Raw genomic sequence first — 19,492 nt, forward strand, 5'->3', positions numbered from 1 at the left:
TGGCTAAATATTTAAGAACTATCCTATTAAGTAATCAAAGCTAACACATTAGCTGGGTCAGTTGACTGACTATTCAGCTACTTGAGACAGCTGCTTCATGGAGCAGAAGGGCTAGAAATGTTTATAATATACATTTAGCAAGTCCTACATTGAGAGTACCACTGGATAGTGCGCTCATGAGACATCTTATCATTTGAAGATATTTACATTTGCAGCTGCCAATACCACACTTTTATTGTATATACCACACTCATCCACATAGTGTCTGAGCACCTTCCGGTAAAGCATTAAGCAATGTGATCACCATCTCTCACATATATGTTCTCTCATGCTCTCCTCATGGTAAGAGGCATGTGCATTTTCAGTCCATTGCTTAAATGTCAACCTATTTCATTCTTACAAATCTTAATTTTTTTATTACACAGAGCTTCTTTCCACTGACACGTCCATTATAACATACACCCTATATGCAATTTATTAATTTCCAATCAGAGATTCCAATGCAAGTGATACAGGGCTATACATTTCAGTTTACTCACAGCAGTTTTAATAAAATAACCCCACAAACAAGTTATAAAAACTATTATAGATCAACCACAATGGAAACTGCTCCAGCAACAATGGCTGCAAGTGAAGTTCATTATAATGTATATTGATACCTGCTAAAAAAATATCATTGCGAACGGTACATGAAAAATATTAAGACAGGACACAGGACTTTTTTTCCCCTTCCCACTGGGTGTTTTATTTTATAGCATTTGCATCAGTAATCAACACTTCAACAACAGAAGCTGGCATGATAGTGAGGAAAATTGAGTAATTCTCTCTCAAACAAATGTGACAAAATGGTTTCACATCGGGATAATATTGCACAAATGAATCAATATATGGAGAGAGAGGAAAAAGAGCAGGAGTGAGCATCTTCAACATGGATTGTGAGGAAAAAAGGCACTATTTAGCTGTGTGTGTGTAGTTAAAAAGTAAAAGTCATGAGGCACAATCCATGTTTCTCAAAGTTACATTCAGTACTGCTTTAGAGATGCTCACAACCCTAACTCTCTTAATACAGAAGCTACAGAAAATTTATGATCTAGTATTAGACAGTACAAGTGTCTAAACACATTTATAATTACCATATATGCTATCAAAGTCTTCACAAAGAGGGCTCAATTTATAAATAGCGCTGCAAGAGTTACATAGCTGCATGGGCTTAAAGTACAGAATATATCCCGACAACTAATCACCCATTACAATTTCTGCAAGTCTGATCTCCAGTAGTCATAAAATAAGCTCCACTTTTAAAGAGCTAAACTGGCAGTGCACTTTGAAACAGGTTTTTCATCTGGCTGCCTAAGCAGCATAGTTTAGACAGCATCACAAACATTTCTTTTTATACATACCTTTTCAATACCAGTGAAATTGATGCAAAAACATAATAGCAATTGGACCTCCCTTGACATAAATAGCACTAATGTAAAGTTATAGTAGGCAAATGTGTACTATTGGAACGCAGAAGCAGCTAAACATCTTAAGAAATGTGAAATATCTAGAAAAAGCATTCCAAACTCCCAGACAGACTGCTTCCCCTTTGCTACATTCTAAAAGTATAAACTGTGATTCCTGTTTTAAATCATCTAAGAGGAATTCATGATGTGTATAATAAACAGAATATTTGAACATAAATCCATGCACTGTACATAGCATTGATTTTGGGGCTTCCATTTCCTAAAATATTTTAAATATTGTGCATGAACACAAAGGGTGAAATCCTGGCAACATTAAAGTCAATGGCAGAGCTCCCACTGACTTTAAAGGGCCAGAATTTCACCCCAAATTGCTCCCATAAAGCAAATCTCTTCCTGCTACCTCTGCATACAGCCTCCATTGACTTCAATGGGGGATGTGCATGCAAAAGGCTGCACAATCAAGTCCAATGATCACACCATTTGCAAGTCACTAAATTTCACTGGACTCATTAGGGGAAAAGTACTGAGACAAATTCTCATTTATATACTGTAAATTACTTTTAATAACCAGTGATTTGGAGAATTACAGAATACAAGAATAGAGTAGCTTATTAAAAATGTGTAAAGTTGATTATCCCTTTAAGAAGCAGAAGTTTGACTGTTTGAGGTCAAAGGATTTTAAAATACTCCCTGAATGAATTATTTCATATGATATAAAAGTAGCCACAATTTTGATTCCTCCTCCACCCCAACATGTAATATTAATTAATATTTTTAAATTAGTACATTTCTAAAGACATGCATATTTCTGTATCACGACTCTCAATTTTATCAATTCACAGCAAGTAGAGGACAGGAGTTGTATTATGTGAGGAAATAAAAGATTTTTTCCATGATGTGAACTATGAAAAATAAATGTCTCCTTTAAAATGGAGACATTTAATATATTTTTAAGATGACTATTGGCAGAAGAGGAGCAGAAGTTCAAAAACTATATTTATATGATTATATCCTGGCAAAACTTCCACTGATTTCAGCAGGGCCAGGATTTCACCCATAGTTTTCTTCTCAAACTACGGCATTTGTTTGCATGTTTAAATGCCTTATTTCGTTAGCTAGTTGGGTACCGTGTTTTCACTTTGCATCTGTTCAGAGATATTCTGAAAATTTTACAAAAGGATCGAGAAAATAAGGTGCTTTAAGCAAATAAATCCAAATTATATGGGGGACAAAATGTGATCTGCCCTAAAAATATTCATTTTTTTAAATGATAAATATCCACTGTATTTCCAAAATTTACCAGTCTAACAGAAAATTTCAGAACTGCAATAGCCACTCTATGATGACTCTCCAGTACTTCTTGTCCAGCTAGACAACCAGCTAGTAGAAGAAACATAAATCAAGTAGCAAATCCTGTTCCCCAGTGATGTGTTGGCATTATTAATGAAGCTGATACACAGGAAAGGAATCAAGCAAAATCCTGTCTGGTACATGCTACATAAATCAGTAATCAGAAAGAAAGATCGATCAGTACCTAATTGAGGCGAACAGCTATTTGAGAAAAGTTTTTTTTTTTTTAAATCTCAAAAGAGGAAGGTCCAAAGGATAGTAAAGCAAATTTAAAATGAGTACTGGATAGTGGATCAATTAATCTTTCAATAATTGGATCATTGTGTTTTTGGCAGCAAACATCCAATGTACACATGATTTTCAACTCTCAATCATTTTCAATATTACAAAAAACAAATGCATTAAAGAAATTCCATCTTAATAACTTTACACTACTGCTTTAAGCACCATCCTTAGGGATTCAGATACATGTCACATTATCTCCTTCCCCCCACCCCAGTCAAACCCAGGGAAACTAATTTTTATAAACTGAAGGTGAAAAAAGGGGTAATTACTGTTATTTTTAAAAAAGTTACATGTAGGTATTCACTGCAGTTTGTTAAAACATAGTGTCCCCAGTACCCAAACATCTGTTCACTAATCTCAACTACACTTAATCTACCAGGTGTTTCAAGCTGCTAATAATGGCAAATCATACAAGTTTACAATAGTGATGTAAGGCAGTTACATAAACACATTTATGTCAAGTTCACCGTGTCTCAACCACACATTTGATTTTCTTTTTTCTCTTTCAAATGTTATAAAAAGATACAGACTAATTTTAGGTAAAGAGAACTTCTGGACAATGTGCTATGTTAGTAGTAAAGTTGTAGAAGTCATTGAAGTGCATTTCAGTGATGTCCAACACTTAACTAAAATAGGAAGCAGAACAGCAGATGAGATGGTTTTTACTTCACATGTAACAAAACTGGTGCAAAAACCACTTTCAGCTAATTACTTGTAACCTTTTGGTCCAAATACATAAAATATGCAGTATTTACAGCATTTTACTCCTTTTGTAAATGCAATGCTTTAAAACACATTATAAAGCACCTTAGTAAAAATATTCTACAGGTAAAAGTATAGAAGAAGTAGGAAAACCCAAACCATACCACAGCTCACTAATGGAGTCATAATATGGATTCACCAATATCTCAGTTTACAGTCATTACGAAGAATCCATGGAGCAACTTGATACTGAATTTACTAGGGTTTTTTTATATTGATGTATAAGCATTAACTAGAACTGCAGGCAATGCCAACTTCTTTGCAGAATTTTCCCAACTTCAGTTGGCAGTTGGGGTGAGGGAGGAAAAGGAAATACTGCCTTGATTCTCTTTTTACAATATTAATATGGAAATTATTTTTTAAAAACACTAATGATTAGTTATAACTTTTCTTTTTAATAAAACCACATTTATATATGGGCAAATCCAGCAGCAGCATGTCTTAGCAGAACACGATTGACCATTCCAATGAATATCATGTAACGTGACTCACAAAAACAAAGCACAGATGTCAACCAGTTATTAACACTATTCATAATTGTATACAACCAAAATCTCCATGTAGAAGCTGGGAAAACAGTTGATTTCTTGTTTACAGAAGTTTAAATGAAAATAAATTGCTCTGAGAATCAACAACAGCATAAACAGAAGCATTTTTTGTTTATATTTTCAACCAAAACCTCTGTGCAGTTAATATCTGTAAAGGAAAATGTAGGTTTCTTCAGGGAAAGGGTAGTAACTCCCACTGAAACTATTAGTTAGATAAAAGAACTGAAGCTTAAGTCAAGTATCCAACACCTTTGGTGTGATCCACAGCCCACTTTCCTCAGCTCTAGAGAGAAATACCTCAGAGGTCTACCAGCAAACTATTTTCCAGGGCTGAGAACTAAGATGACAAAGTGACCAAAGGTTTAGTCCATTAATCTAACAGTATACCTTGTTCTTAGTTCGACTTAGGGTAAATCTTTTCATAGAAAAAGTTTTGCGTCAGAATATACAATTCTCCATCTTTTTCCCGAACTGCATGTGCTCTGACAAACTGAAATTGCTCCAGTGCAAATTCATAGAACTCATTCTCCATTTTCCAAATTTCCGACTGCTGCAGCTTGGCAATGGTTTCTTTTGTTGGGAGCTTTTTCTCTGTTGTTTTCCTAAGATGAGACTTTTTTCCTAAATGGAAAATGAAAGCAGTTATAACTCCACTTGCACTTACAAGTTTAAATAATTCCAGAATTGTATCGTACAGACTGCAGTTGTTTTATTTGCACAGTTTCTTCGATCAACATTTTGATAAATTGTATCAAAATTGATAGAACTTAATCCCGAAATTATTAATATAACCATGTGGGACCGGTAAATTGAAACCTCTGCCACTAAGCATTAATGCATTTCGCTTTAGTGTTTTCTCAGAGAACCTGCTCCTCGCTCCATGCAAAGGACTCAGTTAATAAAGCCCCAAACAGGAAATAATCACTTAGTGAACTGTGTTACCCCACATAATGGACCTGTAAGATCTTTATTTTAAACTTGATTAATATCTACTTGGAAATTACTATGGATACTAAATACTAAGAAATTAAGAAAATTCAAAGCCAGAAGCATCTACTACCAGGAAAGCTGGTTCAGAGAATACACTATGTTTAAGGTGCAACTTTACTAATTTTAACACTATCACTCTTCATAAGAGCGATAGTTGAAAAATTAAAAAAACTGCATATAAAATGTTAATTTTGCATATTTAGTGGTTTTCTAAACAATAATTTTGTCCCTCTTCCTGTTCAGAGGCAGAAGTCCTGCCCAGAGTCCTACATCATCACATGCAGCAGGGCCAACAGCAGCTACCTAGAGAGGGTTCCGCTATTTCCAACGGCAGCAGTCTATGATAACCAAAGGAGAGGAGAAACATGCATCTGTATGTCCATAGCCCAAACAATCTGATGCAGGATGGGGACAAAAAGCCCTTGCAAAGGTAAAACATCAGGGCAAACAGGTAGGAGCATGCTAAAAATAAACCAAAACCCAGCAGCTAGAGGTCCAATTTGAAATAGACTTTGGGAGGCTGTAAGTCTCATGGGGTATGCCTACACTGCGCTTTACAACCTAGAGCAGCAAGTCTCAGCTGTGGAAATACTTGGGTCAGGATGGAGCTCAGGCTCTGAAGCCTTGGGAAAAAGGTGGGCTTCAAAGACTGAGCTCCAGCCGAAGCATCTATCCAGCTGTTTTTAGCACACAAGCACAAGCCCGGGTCTGTAGATCTGGGCTCTGAGACGTGCTGCCACAGGTTTTAAAACACAGTGTAGACATACCCATCGTGACTTTATGGGCCTCCAAATGTACAGGTACCTTCAGACACAGGTAAAATGGGCATTCTCTATGCCTGCCAGAAGGGGATTTAGATTTAGTATAATCCAACATCATGCTCTTTGGAGATGTGAATGTTTCTTCATCTTGGTTTGGAAAGTGCTCGCCACTTGGGTGCTACAACAGTAGAAGTAATAAAAAATGGTTACTAACCTTTCCGTAAAAGACGGTTACTCACCGTTGTAACTGTTGTTCTTCGAGATGTGTTGCTCATATCCATTCCATTAGGTGTGCGCGCGCCGCGTGCACGATCGTCGGAAGATTTTCTACCCTAGCAACACCGGCGGGTCGGCTGTGGAGCCCCCTAGAGTGGCGCCTTCATGGCGCTGAATATATACCCCAGCCGACCCGGCGCCCCCTCAGTTCCTTCTTGCCGGCTACTCCGACAGTGGGGACGGGGGGCGGGTTTGGAATGGATATGAGCAACACATCTCGAAGAACAACAGTTACAACGGTGAGTAACCGTCTTTTCTTCTTCGAATGCTTGCTCATATCCATTCCATTAGGTGACTCCCAAGCCCAACTTAGGTGGTGGGGTCGGAGTGAGACATTGCTGTGTGCAAAACCGCTGATCCGAATGCAGCATCGTCCCTGGACTGTTGCACTAGTGCATAGTGAGCTGTAAACGTGTGGACTGATGACCAAACCGCCGCTCTACAAATGTCCTGTATCGGAACATGTGCCAGGAAAGCAGTCGAGGAGGCTTGGGCCCTCGTGGAGTGAGCGGTGAGGTGCGGTGCTGAGACACCTGCCAGGTCATAGCAAGTCCGGATGCAAGACGTAATCCAGGAGGATAGGCGTTGTGAGGAGACCGGTGAGCCTTTCATTCGGTCGGCCACTGCAACGAAGAGTTGCGTCGTCTTTCTAAAGTGCTTTGTGCGGTCAATATAGAAGGCCAGGGCCCTTCGTACGTCCAGGGAATGTAAACGTTGATCCTGGCGAGTGGCATGTGGTTTGGGATAAAAGACCGGGAGAAATATGTCCTGGTTGATATGAAATGTAGAAACCACCTTAGGGAGAAAGGCAGGATGTGGACGAAGCTGCACTTTATCCTTATGAAAAACTGTGTAAGGGGGCTCAGATGTAAGCGCCCTGAGTTCAGAAACGCGCCTTGCTGAGGTGATGGCTACGAGGAAGGCTGTCTTCCAGGATAGGTACAGAAGTGAACAGGTGGCCAGTGGCTCGAATGGAGGACCTGTGAGTTTGGAGAGAACCAGATTGAGATCCCACGTCGGGACGGGATGACGCTGTTGTGGGTACGTCCGGTCTAAGCCCTTGAGGAATCTAACGACCATCGGGTTAGAGAATACCGAGGACGCGAGTTCCCCTGGGTGAAAGGCCGATATAGCGGCCAGGTGAACTCTAATTGAAGATATCGCCAACCCCTGTTGTTTTAGGGAGAGGAGATATTCCAAAATGAGAGGAATGGGTGCCTGCAACGGAGACGTGGCTCGTTGTTCGCACCAACAGGAGAACCGCTTCCACTTGGCCAGGTACGTGGTCCGTGTTGAGGGCTTCCTACTGCTCAGCAGAATCTGTTGGACAGAGTGCGAGCATTACTGCTCTGCCTGGGTGAACCATGGAGCAGCCACGCCGTGAGGTGGAGTGATTGCAGGTCGGGGTGACGCAACCGGCCATGGTCCTGAGAGATGAGATCCGGACATAATGGAAGCGGGATCGGTGTCTGAACCGAGAGTTCCAACAGTGTGGAGTACCAATGTTGTCTCGGCCACGCTGGAGCGATCAGAATTACCTGTGTCTGGTCTCTGCGCAATTTGAGCAGTACCTTGTGGACCAGAGGAAACGGAGGGAATGCATAAAACAGGTGGTCTTTCCAGGGAAGGAGAAACGCATCCGAGAGGGAGCCCGGAGCTCGACCTTGTAGGGAGCAGAACACATGGCACTTCCTGTTGTCTCGAGATGCAAACAGGTCTATCTGGGGAAACCCCCACCTCTGGAAGATGGAATGTATGATGTCCGGACGGATAGACCACTCGTGCGTCTGGAAGGACCTGCTGAGTCGGTCCGCTAGAGTGTTCTGGACTCCAGGGAGGAACGATGCCGTGAGATGGATTGAGTGGGCGATGCAGAAGTCCCACAGGCGAATGGCCTCTTGGCATAGAATTGACGAACGTGCTCCTCCTTGCTTGTTGATGTAAAACATGGCCGTGGTGTTGTCGATGAGAACTAACACACAGCGGCCACGTAGGAGATTGAGGAATGCCTGGCACGCCAGGCGCACCGCCATCAGTTCCCGAACATTGATGTGCAGGGCTAACTGGGGTGCAGTCCACAGGCCCTGGGTATGGTGTTCGTTGAGATGGGCGCCCCAACCCAGAGATGACGCGTCTGTGACCAGGTGCAGAGAGGGTTGTGGGGCGTGAAATGGCATCCCCTCGCAGACCACATTGTGATCTAGCCACCAGGTGAGGGAGGCCAGGACCGAGTTCGGGACCGTGACCACCATGTTCAGGCTGTCCCGATGTGGACGGTATATTGATGACACCCAGGTTTGAAGTGGGCGAAGCCGAAGTCTGGCATGCCTGGTTACGTACGTGCAGGAAGCCATGTGACCCAGCAGGGTAAGGCACGACCTCACCGTGGTCGTTGGGAAGGCCTTGAGCCCTTGAATGAGGTTCGTGATGGTGCCAAAGCGGTTGTCTGGCAGGATGGCTTGTGCACGCCTGGAGTCTAGAACTGCGCCGATGAATTCTATTCTCTGGGTAGGTTCTAGAGTGGATTTGTCCTTGTTGAGTAGGATGCCCAACTCGTTGAATGTGTGCACTATTCTGTGGACGTGAACTTGAACTTGCTCCTTGGTGCGACCGCGCACCAGCCAGTCGTCTAGGTACGGGAACACCTGTATCCCTTGCCGACGAAGGTACGCTGCCACGACAGCCATACATTTCGTGAACACTCTTGGGGCCGAGGATAGGCCAAAGGGAAGGACTGTAAATTGGTAGTGCACCGTGTTTACCACGAATCGCAGGAAGCGTCTGTGAGGTGGGTAAATTGAGATGTGAAAGTATGCGTCTTTCATGTCGAGGGCGGCGAACCAGTCTCCAGGATCGAGGGAAGGGATAATGGCCCCCAAAGAGACCATGCGGAACTTCAACTTTACTACGAATTTGTTGAGTCCGCGCAAGTCCAAGATGGGCCGCAGACCTCCTTTGGACTTGGGGATCAGGAAGTAACGGGAATAAAATCCCCTGCCCCTTAACTCTATCGGAACCTCCTCTATGGCCCCCATGGCCAGGAGCGTAGAAACCTCCTGTATAAGAAGTTGCTCGTGAGAAGGGTCCCTGAAGAGGGACGGGGAAGGGGGGGGGGAGGGGGGGATAGAAGAAAACTGGATAGTGTATCCCCTTTCCACCGTGCGGAGGACCCAACGGTCCGAAGTTATAAGGGACCAAGCACGGTGGAAGTGGGAGAGACGATCCCGAAAGGAGGGGGCTGGATCCTGGGGGATGACTGGGGCGCCGTCCTCGACCGCACCTTCAAAAGTTTTGCCTGGGGCCTGAAGGTGGTCTAGGTGGCCCCTGGTTTTGGCCAGGTTGAGGGCCGGTCCACCTTCTCCTACCACCTCGCCCTCGCCTCCGGGCCGAGTCTTGTCTCTGACGAGGCGGGGGGGGGGGGGGGGGGGTAGAAGCGCTGAGGCTGCGGCCTAAATGGTCTGCGCTGAGGGCCCACAACATGCATCCCCAGGGAGCGCATGATTGTTCTCGAGTCCTTGAGGCTCTGCAGGCGAGAGTCCGTCTTGTCCGAGAACAATCCATGTCCCTCAAAGGGCAGATCCTGTAGGGTTTGCTGCAGCTCCGGAGGCAAACCCGAAACTTGAAGCCAGGAGATCCTCCGCATAGCGATACCCGAAGCCAGGGTCCTCGCAGCCGAGTCTGCTATGTCCAAGGAGGCCTGCAAGGAGGTCCGAGCCACCTTCTTACCCTCCTCTACCATGGCTCCAAACTCTTCCCTGGACTCTTGGGGAATCAACTCCTTAAACTTCCCCATAGAGTTCCAGGAGTTAAAACTGTAGCGGCTCAGTAGCGCCTGTTGGTTCGCCGCTCTAAGTTGCAGCCCTCCGGCTGAGTAAACCTTACGGCCAAACAAATCGAGCCGCTTAGCCTCTTTTGATTTAGGCGCTGCAGCCTGCTGGCCGTGGCGCTCTCGTGCGTTCACTGATGCCACCACCAGTGAACACGGTTGGGGGTGGGTATACAAGTACCCGTATTCCTTAGACGGGACAAAGTATTTCCTTTCCACCCCTCTCGCTGTGGGTGGGATAGAGGCAGGAGTTTGCCATATCGTATCCGCATTCGTTTGAATCGTGCGGATCAGGGGTAACGCCACCCTCGATGGGGCATCCGCTCCGAGGATGTTCACGATAGGGTCCTGCACTTCCACTATCTCCTCCGCCTGCAGGTCCATATTACGGGCCATCCTACGCAGGAGATCCTGGTGAGCCCGAAGATCTATCGGAGGGGGACCTGTACATGAGGTGCCCGCCACTGCCTCATCCGGAGAGGAGGAGGAGGATGCCTCCGGTGGTACTGGATCCAAGGGGGGGTCCTGATCCCCCTGCTCTTGGGCTGGAGCATCACCTGTACTTGGGTCTATGGTGTCAGGTGGCGTGGACACGGAAGCCTCCATGCCCCCTGGCGGAGGCCGAGAGATGGTGGATTCTGGGGCCCTTCTAGCCGAGTGACCCGAGCGAGAGGTCGATGGTATTGGAGCCCCTTGCTCCTGGTGGTACGCCCACGGGGTCCAAAACGACCAGTGAGATGGGCCATGAGAGTGGTCCTCTGCCATCTCCTGCCAATGGCCCAAGTTCCGTTCCTCGGCTTGCCCTTGAGGGGGGTATGCCGATCTCGACAGGTCCTCCGAGGAGCGAGACACTGATCTTGACGGCCATGGCGGTGCCGAAAGAGACGAAACGATCCCCGTGGGCTGCGGTGCCGCACGGTACCGGTCCGGAGATGATCTATCTCTGCGCGGTGCCGGCGAACGGTGCCGGGACCGCGATCGGTGCCGATGACCCCGTCGGTGCCGGGAGCCGGATCTGGACCTCGACGAGGACCTGGAGTATGCCCGGTGCCGGGAGCGGCCTCTCGACGTCGAGCGTTGACCGTAGCGGTGCCGAGAACTACGTCTCGACGTTGATCGGTGCCGACAATCATAGCGGTGCCGAGACGTAGAACGGTGCCGCGATGAAGATCTTGGCCGCGAGTACGACCGGTGCCGAGGTGATATTCGGTGCCGGGACTGCGAGCGGCGTGGGGACCTGCTTCTGGACCTGGACCGGTGCCGAGGTTCCAGCCCTTGTGATGGAGGGCGCATCAAGGCAGGTTTCCCCCTTGACTGGACCGGGCGAGTCAACGGTGCCGTCGGTGCCAGTGGTTGAGGCGGTGCCGGCTCCGTGAGAGCTATCAAGTCTCTCGCCGCCACGAAGGTCTCCGGAGTCGACGGGAGTTGTATTACCGCCGGTCTCGGTGGAGACGCTATCTGCACCGGACTCAACGGCCTCGGTGCCGGAGTCGACAGTGCTGGAGGCACCTGTTTCCGGTGCTCCACCGGCGCACTCGGCTCTACCCCCGGCACTGGGGGAGCCGGCGTCTTCGGCACAGAGGTCCCCGTCTTATGGGCTTTTTTATGCCCCGGGGATAATGACCGGCGTCGAGGTACCTGCTGCGGTGCCGACGAGGTCCGGTGCCGGGGAGGTTTTTCCGACACCACCCGCGCTGTCGGCATTGCCGGTGCTGCTGGGGCACTGCGCACCGAGGCGCTAGGCGCCGGGGCCTGGCTCGTAGAGGGAGTGTCCGGGCTAAGTGCCACCTCCATCAGGAGTTGCCGGAGCCGAAAGTCCCGCTCTTTCTTGGTCCTTGCCTTACAGATCTTGCACTTATCTGTTTGGTGGGACTCTCCCAGGCACTTCAGACAGGAGTCGTGCGGGTCGCTCGTGGGCATAGGTTTAGCGCAGGAGGCGCACTGCTTGAAGCCGGGAGCTCTGGGCATGAGCCCGGGCCCGCGGCCGGGGGAGAAAGGGGGAGACGACCCCCTTTGTCCCCTGGACTATAATAACAAATCTAACAACTTTAAAACTATTTAACTATTTTAACTACAAACACTAGAACTATAACTATAACTACAACTGCGAATAACTAACTAAGCTAGGGAGAGTGGAGGACAGCTATGCCGCGCTCCACAGTTCCAACGACCGTCAGGGGCGGTAAGAAGGAACTGAGGGGGCGCCGGGTCGGCTGGGGTATATATTCAGCGCCATGAAGGCGCCACTCTAGGGGGCTCCACAGCCGACCCGCCGGTGTTGCTAGGGTAGAAAATCTTCCGACGATCGTGCACGCGGCGCGCGCACACCTAATGGAATGGATATGAGCAAGCACTCGAAGAAGAACTGTTGTTCTTCGAGATGTGTTGCTTATGTCCATTCCACATTAGGTGTGCGTGCACCGTTGCCAGAGATTTTTCTCTCAGTGGTATCCGTCGGGTCGGCTCTTGCACCCTTTGGTGCTGCACACTTCTGCACCAGTATAAGGGGCGTCATCGGCCCCGCACCCTCTCAGTTCCTTCTTGCCGCCTAACTCCGACAGACGGGAAGGAGGGTGGGTTGTGGAATGTACATGAGCAACATCTCAAAGAACAGTAGTTATGGAAAGGTTAGTAACCGTTTTTCTTCTTTGAGTGCTTGCTCATGTCCATTCCACATTAGGTGATTCACAAGCAGTACCCAAGGAGGCAGGCTTGGAGTTCATGGGCATGCGGATTGTAACACTGCTCTCCCAAACCTGGAATCACCTCCAGCCTGCTGGGTGATGGCATAGTAGGAGGAGAAGGCATGCACTTGAATCAGGACCTGGGCCAGAAATGCCACCGATGAGCCCTGAGCTCTTGTCGAATGAGTAGTTAAGATAGCAGGAGGTGGAATATCTGCCTACTCGTAGCACACTTGAATACAGGAGATTATCCAAGATGAAATTCTCTGGGCTGAAACTGACAGGCCTTTCATTCTCTCTGCTACTGCCACAAAGAGTTGTATAGATCTACAGAATGCGTCTGACAAAGTGGGTATTCACCCATGAAAGCTTATGCTCCAATACGTCTGTTAGTCTATAAGGTGCCACAGGACTCTGTCGCTTTTTACAGATCCAGACTAACACAGCTACCCCTCTGATACTTGACAGAATGGTTTAGTCCTCCGAATGTAAAAGGCTAGGGAACATCTGACATGCAATGAGTGAAGCTGCCATTCTTCTGAATTCCTGTGTGGTTTCAGGTAGAAAACTGGCAGGAAAATGGCCTAGTTACTATAGAACTGCAAAACCGTCTTCGGCAGGAATGCTGGGGGGGGGAGAGGGGGGTGCAGTTGAACTTTGTCCTTGATGAACATAGTGTATAGTGGTTCTGATGCAAGGGCCCTGACTTCTGAGACACTTCTGGCTAAGGTATTCACTATCATGAAGGCAGCCTTCCAGGAGAGAAACAGCAGAGGGCATGATGCTAGCGGCTCAAAGGGAGGGCCTATGAGTCTTGACAGGACCAGGTTTAAATCCCACAGGGAAATTGGCTCACAAATCTGAGGATAAAGTCTCTCTAACCCTTTAAGAAAGCAGATGGACATATTGTGCAAGAAAACTGACCTACAGTTCACTGGCAGCTGGAAGGCTGAGATTACCGCTAGGTGTACCATGATAGATGCAACAGCCAGACTTTGCTGTTTTAGGGGGAGCAGGTATTCCACTATAGATTTAAAGGAAGACCGAGTGAGTTGGAGATAGACCTCGTTAGGAAGACAATATTGAAAAACGCTTCCACTTGGCCACATAGGTAGCCCTAGTAGATGGCTTCCTACTACCTAGCAAGACCTAGCAGACTTGTTCTGAACAGGCTTGTTCCTCCAGGCGCAACCATGGAGTTTCCACAAGATCAGGTGAAGGGCTCCGAGGTTCGGGTGGAGTAAACAGCCCTGGATCTTGTGAGATTAGGTGCATTACTGACAAGTCTAGCAGCATGCTGAACCAGTGTTGGCATGGAGATACCAGGGCTATTAAAATAATGCTTGCCTTGTCCTGCTTGATTTTCAGAAGGACCTTGTATACAAGAGGAACTGAAGGACATTCATAAAATAGGAGATCGGTCCATCGAAGCAGGAAGGCCTCTGAAAGGGACCTCGGGCTATGACCATGAAGCGAGCAAAACTAATGGTATTTCTTGTTCTGCCTGGTTGCAAACAAATCTATCTGGGGAGATCCCCATCTTTGGAAGATGAACCTAGTGGCCTGGTGAGAGGAGAAAGATCAGCTGAGGTGATCTGCCAGGGCGTTCTGAGCTCCCAGAAGATGGATAGCCTCAAAGTGAATGGAGTGCTTCATGCAGAAGTCTCATAGATGGATGGCCTCCTGACACAGGACAGAGGAACATGCTCCTCCCTGCTTGATGATGTAGAACATGACTGTGTTGTCTGTAAGTACTCACACTACTTTGCCTGTGATTTGGGGAAGAAACACTTGGTAAGCTAAGCGGACCGCTCTGAGCTCTCTGACATTTATGTGTAGGGAGAGCTCTTTGTGGGTCCACCAACCCTGTGGTCTTAGGAGGTCGAAATGGGCTCCCAACCTAGATCGGAAGCATCTGAAATTAAGGACACTGATGGCTGGGGGATGACAAAGGGAATGCCCTCTATAGCTGTTTGGGGGTCCTTCCACCAGTTGAGAGAGGCAAGGACCGGAGCTGGAACTGTAAGCACAAGAAGCTGAGAAGCAGTCAAGTTGCTGAGCCCTGAAATGCTTCCTTAAGGGAGGCAGAGCATAGAGGCCCAGGGACCTGAGGATAGCCCTGGAGTCGTTCAGGCCATGAAGCTTTGTGTCCGTTTTCTCTGAAAACAATGAGGTACCTTCAAATGGGAGGTCTTGGATTGACTGTTGGACCTTTTATGGTAGCCCTAAGGATTGCAGCCAAACATTAGCCTCAAGACCACTGTGGAAGCCATCGTTCTGGCTACTGCAACAGCTGCGTCCAGGGTTGCCTGGAGTGAGGCTCTGACTATGTTCTTTTCCTCCTCTAAGAAGGCAGAAAACTCTTGCATGGAGCCCTGAGGCAGCGAGTCCTTACATTTTATCAAAGAATCCCACATATTATAATCGTACCTCTCCAGCAGGGCTTGCTGGTTCAGGATACGAAGTTGAATAATTTTTTCTGCCAAACAGATCTAGTTTCTTTAAGCCTTTCTGTTTGGCGGTAGTGCTTGTTTGGCCCTCTCATTGACTGCTGTTACGACTAGGGAATCAGGAGGAGGATGAGAATATAAGTACTGGTACCAACTGGATGGCACATAGTATTTCTTCTCTGCCCTCTTCAAAGTCGGAGGAAGAGAAGATGGGGTCTGCCACACGGCTCTGATCAGACCATAACAACCTTGTTGATGGGAGGGCTACCTCAGATGGTGATGCAGTGAGCTGCTCAGTCAAGGTGGTCTCGTTTGGGGAGGAAGAGGCCTGTACTGGAGCGGGAGCTTCCTCCTCTTCTTCTGCCCTGATTACACACATTGGACACACATCTTGTGTGTTGGTACTGGACTTGGTACTAGAGTCGGGGTCTGATGCTGAATGGAGCCATGCAGGAGCCCACCTCTTGGACGCCACTGAATAGGACTGGTGGGATGTAGGATGGATAACGGCAACAGCTCTTGGGATGGGTGTAGGGCTCCACCTCAGACTGAAGAAACGTCCTCCTGAGGTGACCACAGGGGACCAGTACCCCTTATTTCCGCCAGTTGGTGCTGAGGGTCCAGGGACCGGTGCTGGACCAGGAAAGACCTCACAGATGAAACATGGCCTGGCTTGCCTTCGGAAGATATCCGGTACCAGGAAAGAGCTTGGGGCCCCTTGCTCTTTTCTGCTCATGCTCATCAGAGCCGGAGGTTGTGGCACTGGAGTCGGCGGTACTGGGATAGAGAGATCCCTGGTTGCTGCAAAGGCCTCTGGGGTAGAAGGCACTGTGATGACTTCCTGACATCTGTGGGGGGTTGGGGGAAGGGAGGGAAAGGTGGTCTTGCACCGAAATCAATGGCCCTCAAGCCGGAGACAACAGTGCTGCCATTGGACCGGGGTGGAGAAGTGGCCCAGTGTGGAGCACACTCCACTGCCTTCCCCGTTTGCCTTACCTCAGCACTGGGGAGCATCTTCTCTCAGATCACTGCTTCTTATGTTTTTCCCTCAGTACCAGAGATGGAAAACAGTGCCAAGAAGCGTGTGGTGCCGGAGAGGTGCTTCACAGCAAAGCTGAAGTGCTCGCTGCAGAATCTGAGCTGCTTGGCTCTGACGCCGGTCTAAAAGTGGCTTCCGTGAGGATAGCCCTCAGAGTTGCCTCTCTGTCTTTCTTCATATGAGGCTTAAAGTCCCGACAGATCTGACAGCGCTCTCGTACATGAAGCTTTCCCAGAGGCTTTGGACAACTGGAGTGTAGGTCGCTCACCGGTATAGGCTTGCTACAGGAGGCACAAGGTTCGAAGCCTAGGGCCCGGTACAAGCCCAGCTCCAGGGGCAAAGGGAGCCCCTCTACACTAAAGAAGAGGGACTAATGACCTACACTAGTATTATTTACACTATTTACACTACTACTAACTGAAGACTAATAAACTAAGCTGAAGAGAAAATACCACTGAAACACCTTGCCAAAGCAAGAGATGTTCCAGCAACTGTCACAGGCGGTAAGAAGGAAAGGACAGTTACCTGTTCCGTAACTGGCGTTCTTCGAGATGTGTTGCTCAGGTGTATTCCACTATAGGTGTGCATGCTCGCCACGTGCACTGGTGCCGGAAGTTTTTCCCTTAGCAGTACCCGTACTGGAGGAGCACCACTGCGACCCCTGGAGTGGCGCCGATATATCGTGCCATAAAAGGGGCTGCGTGCTCCCCCCACCCTCAGTTCCTTCTTGCCAAACAACTCCGACAGAGGGGAAGGAGGGCGGGATGTGGACTACATCTGAGCAACACATCTCGAAGAACGCCAGTTACAGAACAGGTAACTGTCCTTTTTTCTTCGATTGCTCATGTGTATTCCACTATTGGTGACTCCAAGCTATACCTGATGGAGGTGGGTAGGAGTTTAAGCGTTAAGTTTTAAGGGTTACCCGGGCGGAGCACCGCCCTACCAAACCCTGCGTAATCCCGTGTTTGGGAGATGATCACATAGTGCGATGAGAAGGTATGCACAGAGGACCACATAGCAGCCCTACATATGTCCTGAATAGGGATGTGAGCCACATAGGCCGCTGATGAGGCCTGGGCTCTCGTCGAATGAGCCTTTACTATAGGAAGCGGGGGAATCCCTGCCAGGTCGTAACATGTGCGAATGCAGGAGGTGATCCAGCGGGAGATCCGCTGGGTGGAGACCGGACGCCCCCTCATGCGTTCGGCCGATGCAATAAACAGCTGGGAGGGACTTCCTAAATGGCCTGGTTCTGTCTAGGTAAAAAGCCAGCGCTCTATGCACAGCTAACATGTGCAGGCGTCATTCCTCATTGGAGGAATGGGGCTTAGGACAGAGGACCGGGTGGAAAATATCCTGATTCGTGTGAAAAGCCGAGACTACCTTCAGCACGAAGGCGGGGTGAGGGCGGAGCTGAACCTTGTCCTTATGGAAGACCATTTACGGTGGTTCAGAGGTCAGGGCCCTAAGCTCGGAGACCCGGCGGGCAGAGGTGATAGCCACTAAGAACGCCACTTTCCACAATAAGTGGGAGCACAAACATGTGGCTAAGGGCTCGAAAGGAGGCCCTGTGAGGCGGGAGAGCACTAGGTTCAGGTCCCAGAGTGGGACCGGGGGTCTGGCGTAAGGGAATGCCCGATCTAACCCTTTTAGAAACCGGGACATCATGTGATGTGAAAACACCGAAAGGCCCTGCACCGGGGGGGATGGAAGGCCGAAATGGCCGCCAGGTGCACCCTGATCGAGGAGGGCGCCAGCCCTTGGGTCCTAAGGGACAGGAGGTAATCGAGGACCAGCTGGATAGATGCGGTAGAGGGCGAGGAACCTCTACCTCTCGCCCACATAGAGAACCGATACCATTTGGCCAGATAGGTTCGACGTGTGGTGGGTTTCCTACTTGCCAGCAGGACCTGGCTCACATCCTCAGAACATCTTCCTTCCTCCTCATTCAACCATGGAGCAGCCACGCTGTCAAGTGGAGGGGGGCCAGGTTGGGGTGGAGGAGACGACCTTCCTCTTGGGAGAGGAGGTCCGGGCGGAGCGGCAGCCTGCAAGTGGGGGCCGCTAAGAGTTGCAGTAGGGTCCCGTACCAATGTTGACGGGCCCAGTCCGGGGCTATGAGGATAACCCGCGCCCCGGGTAGGGGCATTCACCTTCTGTAGGACCCTGTCTATCGGGGGAAGGACGGGAAGGCGTACAACAGGGGCCCCGACCATGGGAACAGAAACGCATCTGATATCGCACCATCGCCCTCTCCTGCCCTGGAGCAGAATCGGGGACACAGGCGAACCGGTCTACTTAGGGAGTACCCCACTGTAGGAAGATCCACCTGGCCACCTCCCTGTGCAGGGACCACTCGTGCTGTTGGGAGAAAACCCTGCTCAGGTGGTCCACGAGCATGTTGCTCTTGCAGGGCAGGTAAAAGGCCCGCAGGAGGATGTCGTGGGCTATACAGAATTCCCACAGGAGCTGGGCTTCCTGGCATAAGGCCCGGGAACGCGTGCCCCCTTGCTTGTTTACATAATACATGGCTGTCATATTGTCTGTGAAAAGAAGAACAGGAGTACTTGTGGCACCTTAGAGACTAACAAATTTATTAGAGCATAAGCTTTCATGGACTACAGCCCACTTTTTCGGATGCATATAGAATGGAACATATATTGAGGAGATATATATACACACATACAGAGAGCATAAACAGGTGGGAGTTGTCTTACCAACTCTGAGAGGCCAATTAATTAAGAGAAAAAAAACTTTTGAAGTGATAATCAAGCTAGCCCAGTACAGACAGTTTGATAATAAGTGTGAGAATACTTACAAGGGGAGATAGAGTCAATGTTTGTAATGGCTCAGCCATTCCCAGTCCTTATTCAAACCGGAGTTGATTGTGTATAGTTTGCATATCAATTCTAGCTCAGCAGTCTTTCTTTGGAGTCTGTTTTTGAAGTTTTTCTGTTGTAATATAGCCACCCGCAGGTCTGTCACTGAATGACCAGACAGGTTAAAGTGTTCTCCCACTGTTTTTTGAGTATTTTGATTCCTGATGTCAGAT

At 48.2% G+C, this 19,492-nt stretch overlaps 1 protein-coding gene across 2 annotated transcripts in view; it reads right to left on the reverse strand.

Annotated features, from left to right (window-relative positions):
* Window positions 1–718: 718 nt before the first annotated feature.
* HS2ST1 (heparan sulfate 2-O-sulfotransferase 1) overlaps window positions 719–19,492 on the reverse strand; it is a 183,113-nt gene continuing 164,339 nt past the window's right edge. For both annotated transcript variants that reach the window (XM_034778364.1, XM_034778365.1), the window contains one exon: window positions 719–5,032. In XM_034778364.1, coding sequence (XP_034634255.1) covers window positions 4,806–5,032 — 227 coding nt within the window. In that variant the 3' untranslated portion in view covers window positions 719–4,805. The remainder of the gene's footprint in view (window positions 5,033–19,492) is intronic.

Source organism: Trachemys scripta, chromosome 8 (genome assembly GCF_013100865.1).
Source record: "Trachemys scripta elegans isolate TJP31775 chromosome 8, CAS_Tse_1.0, whole genome shotgun sequence".
Lineage (NCBI taxonomy): Eukaryota > Metazoa > Chordata > Testudines > Emydidae > Trachemys > Trachemys scripta.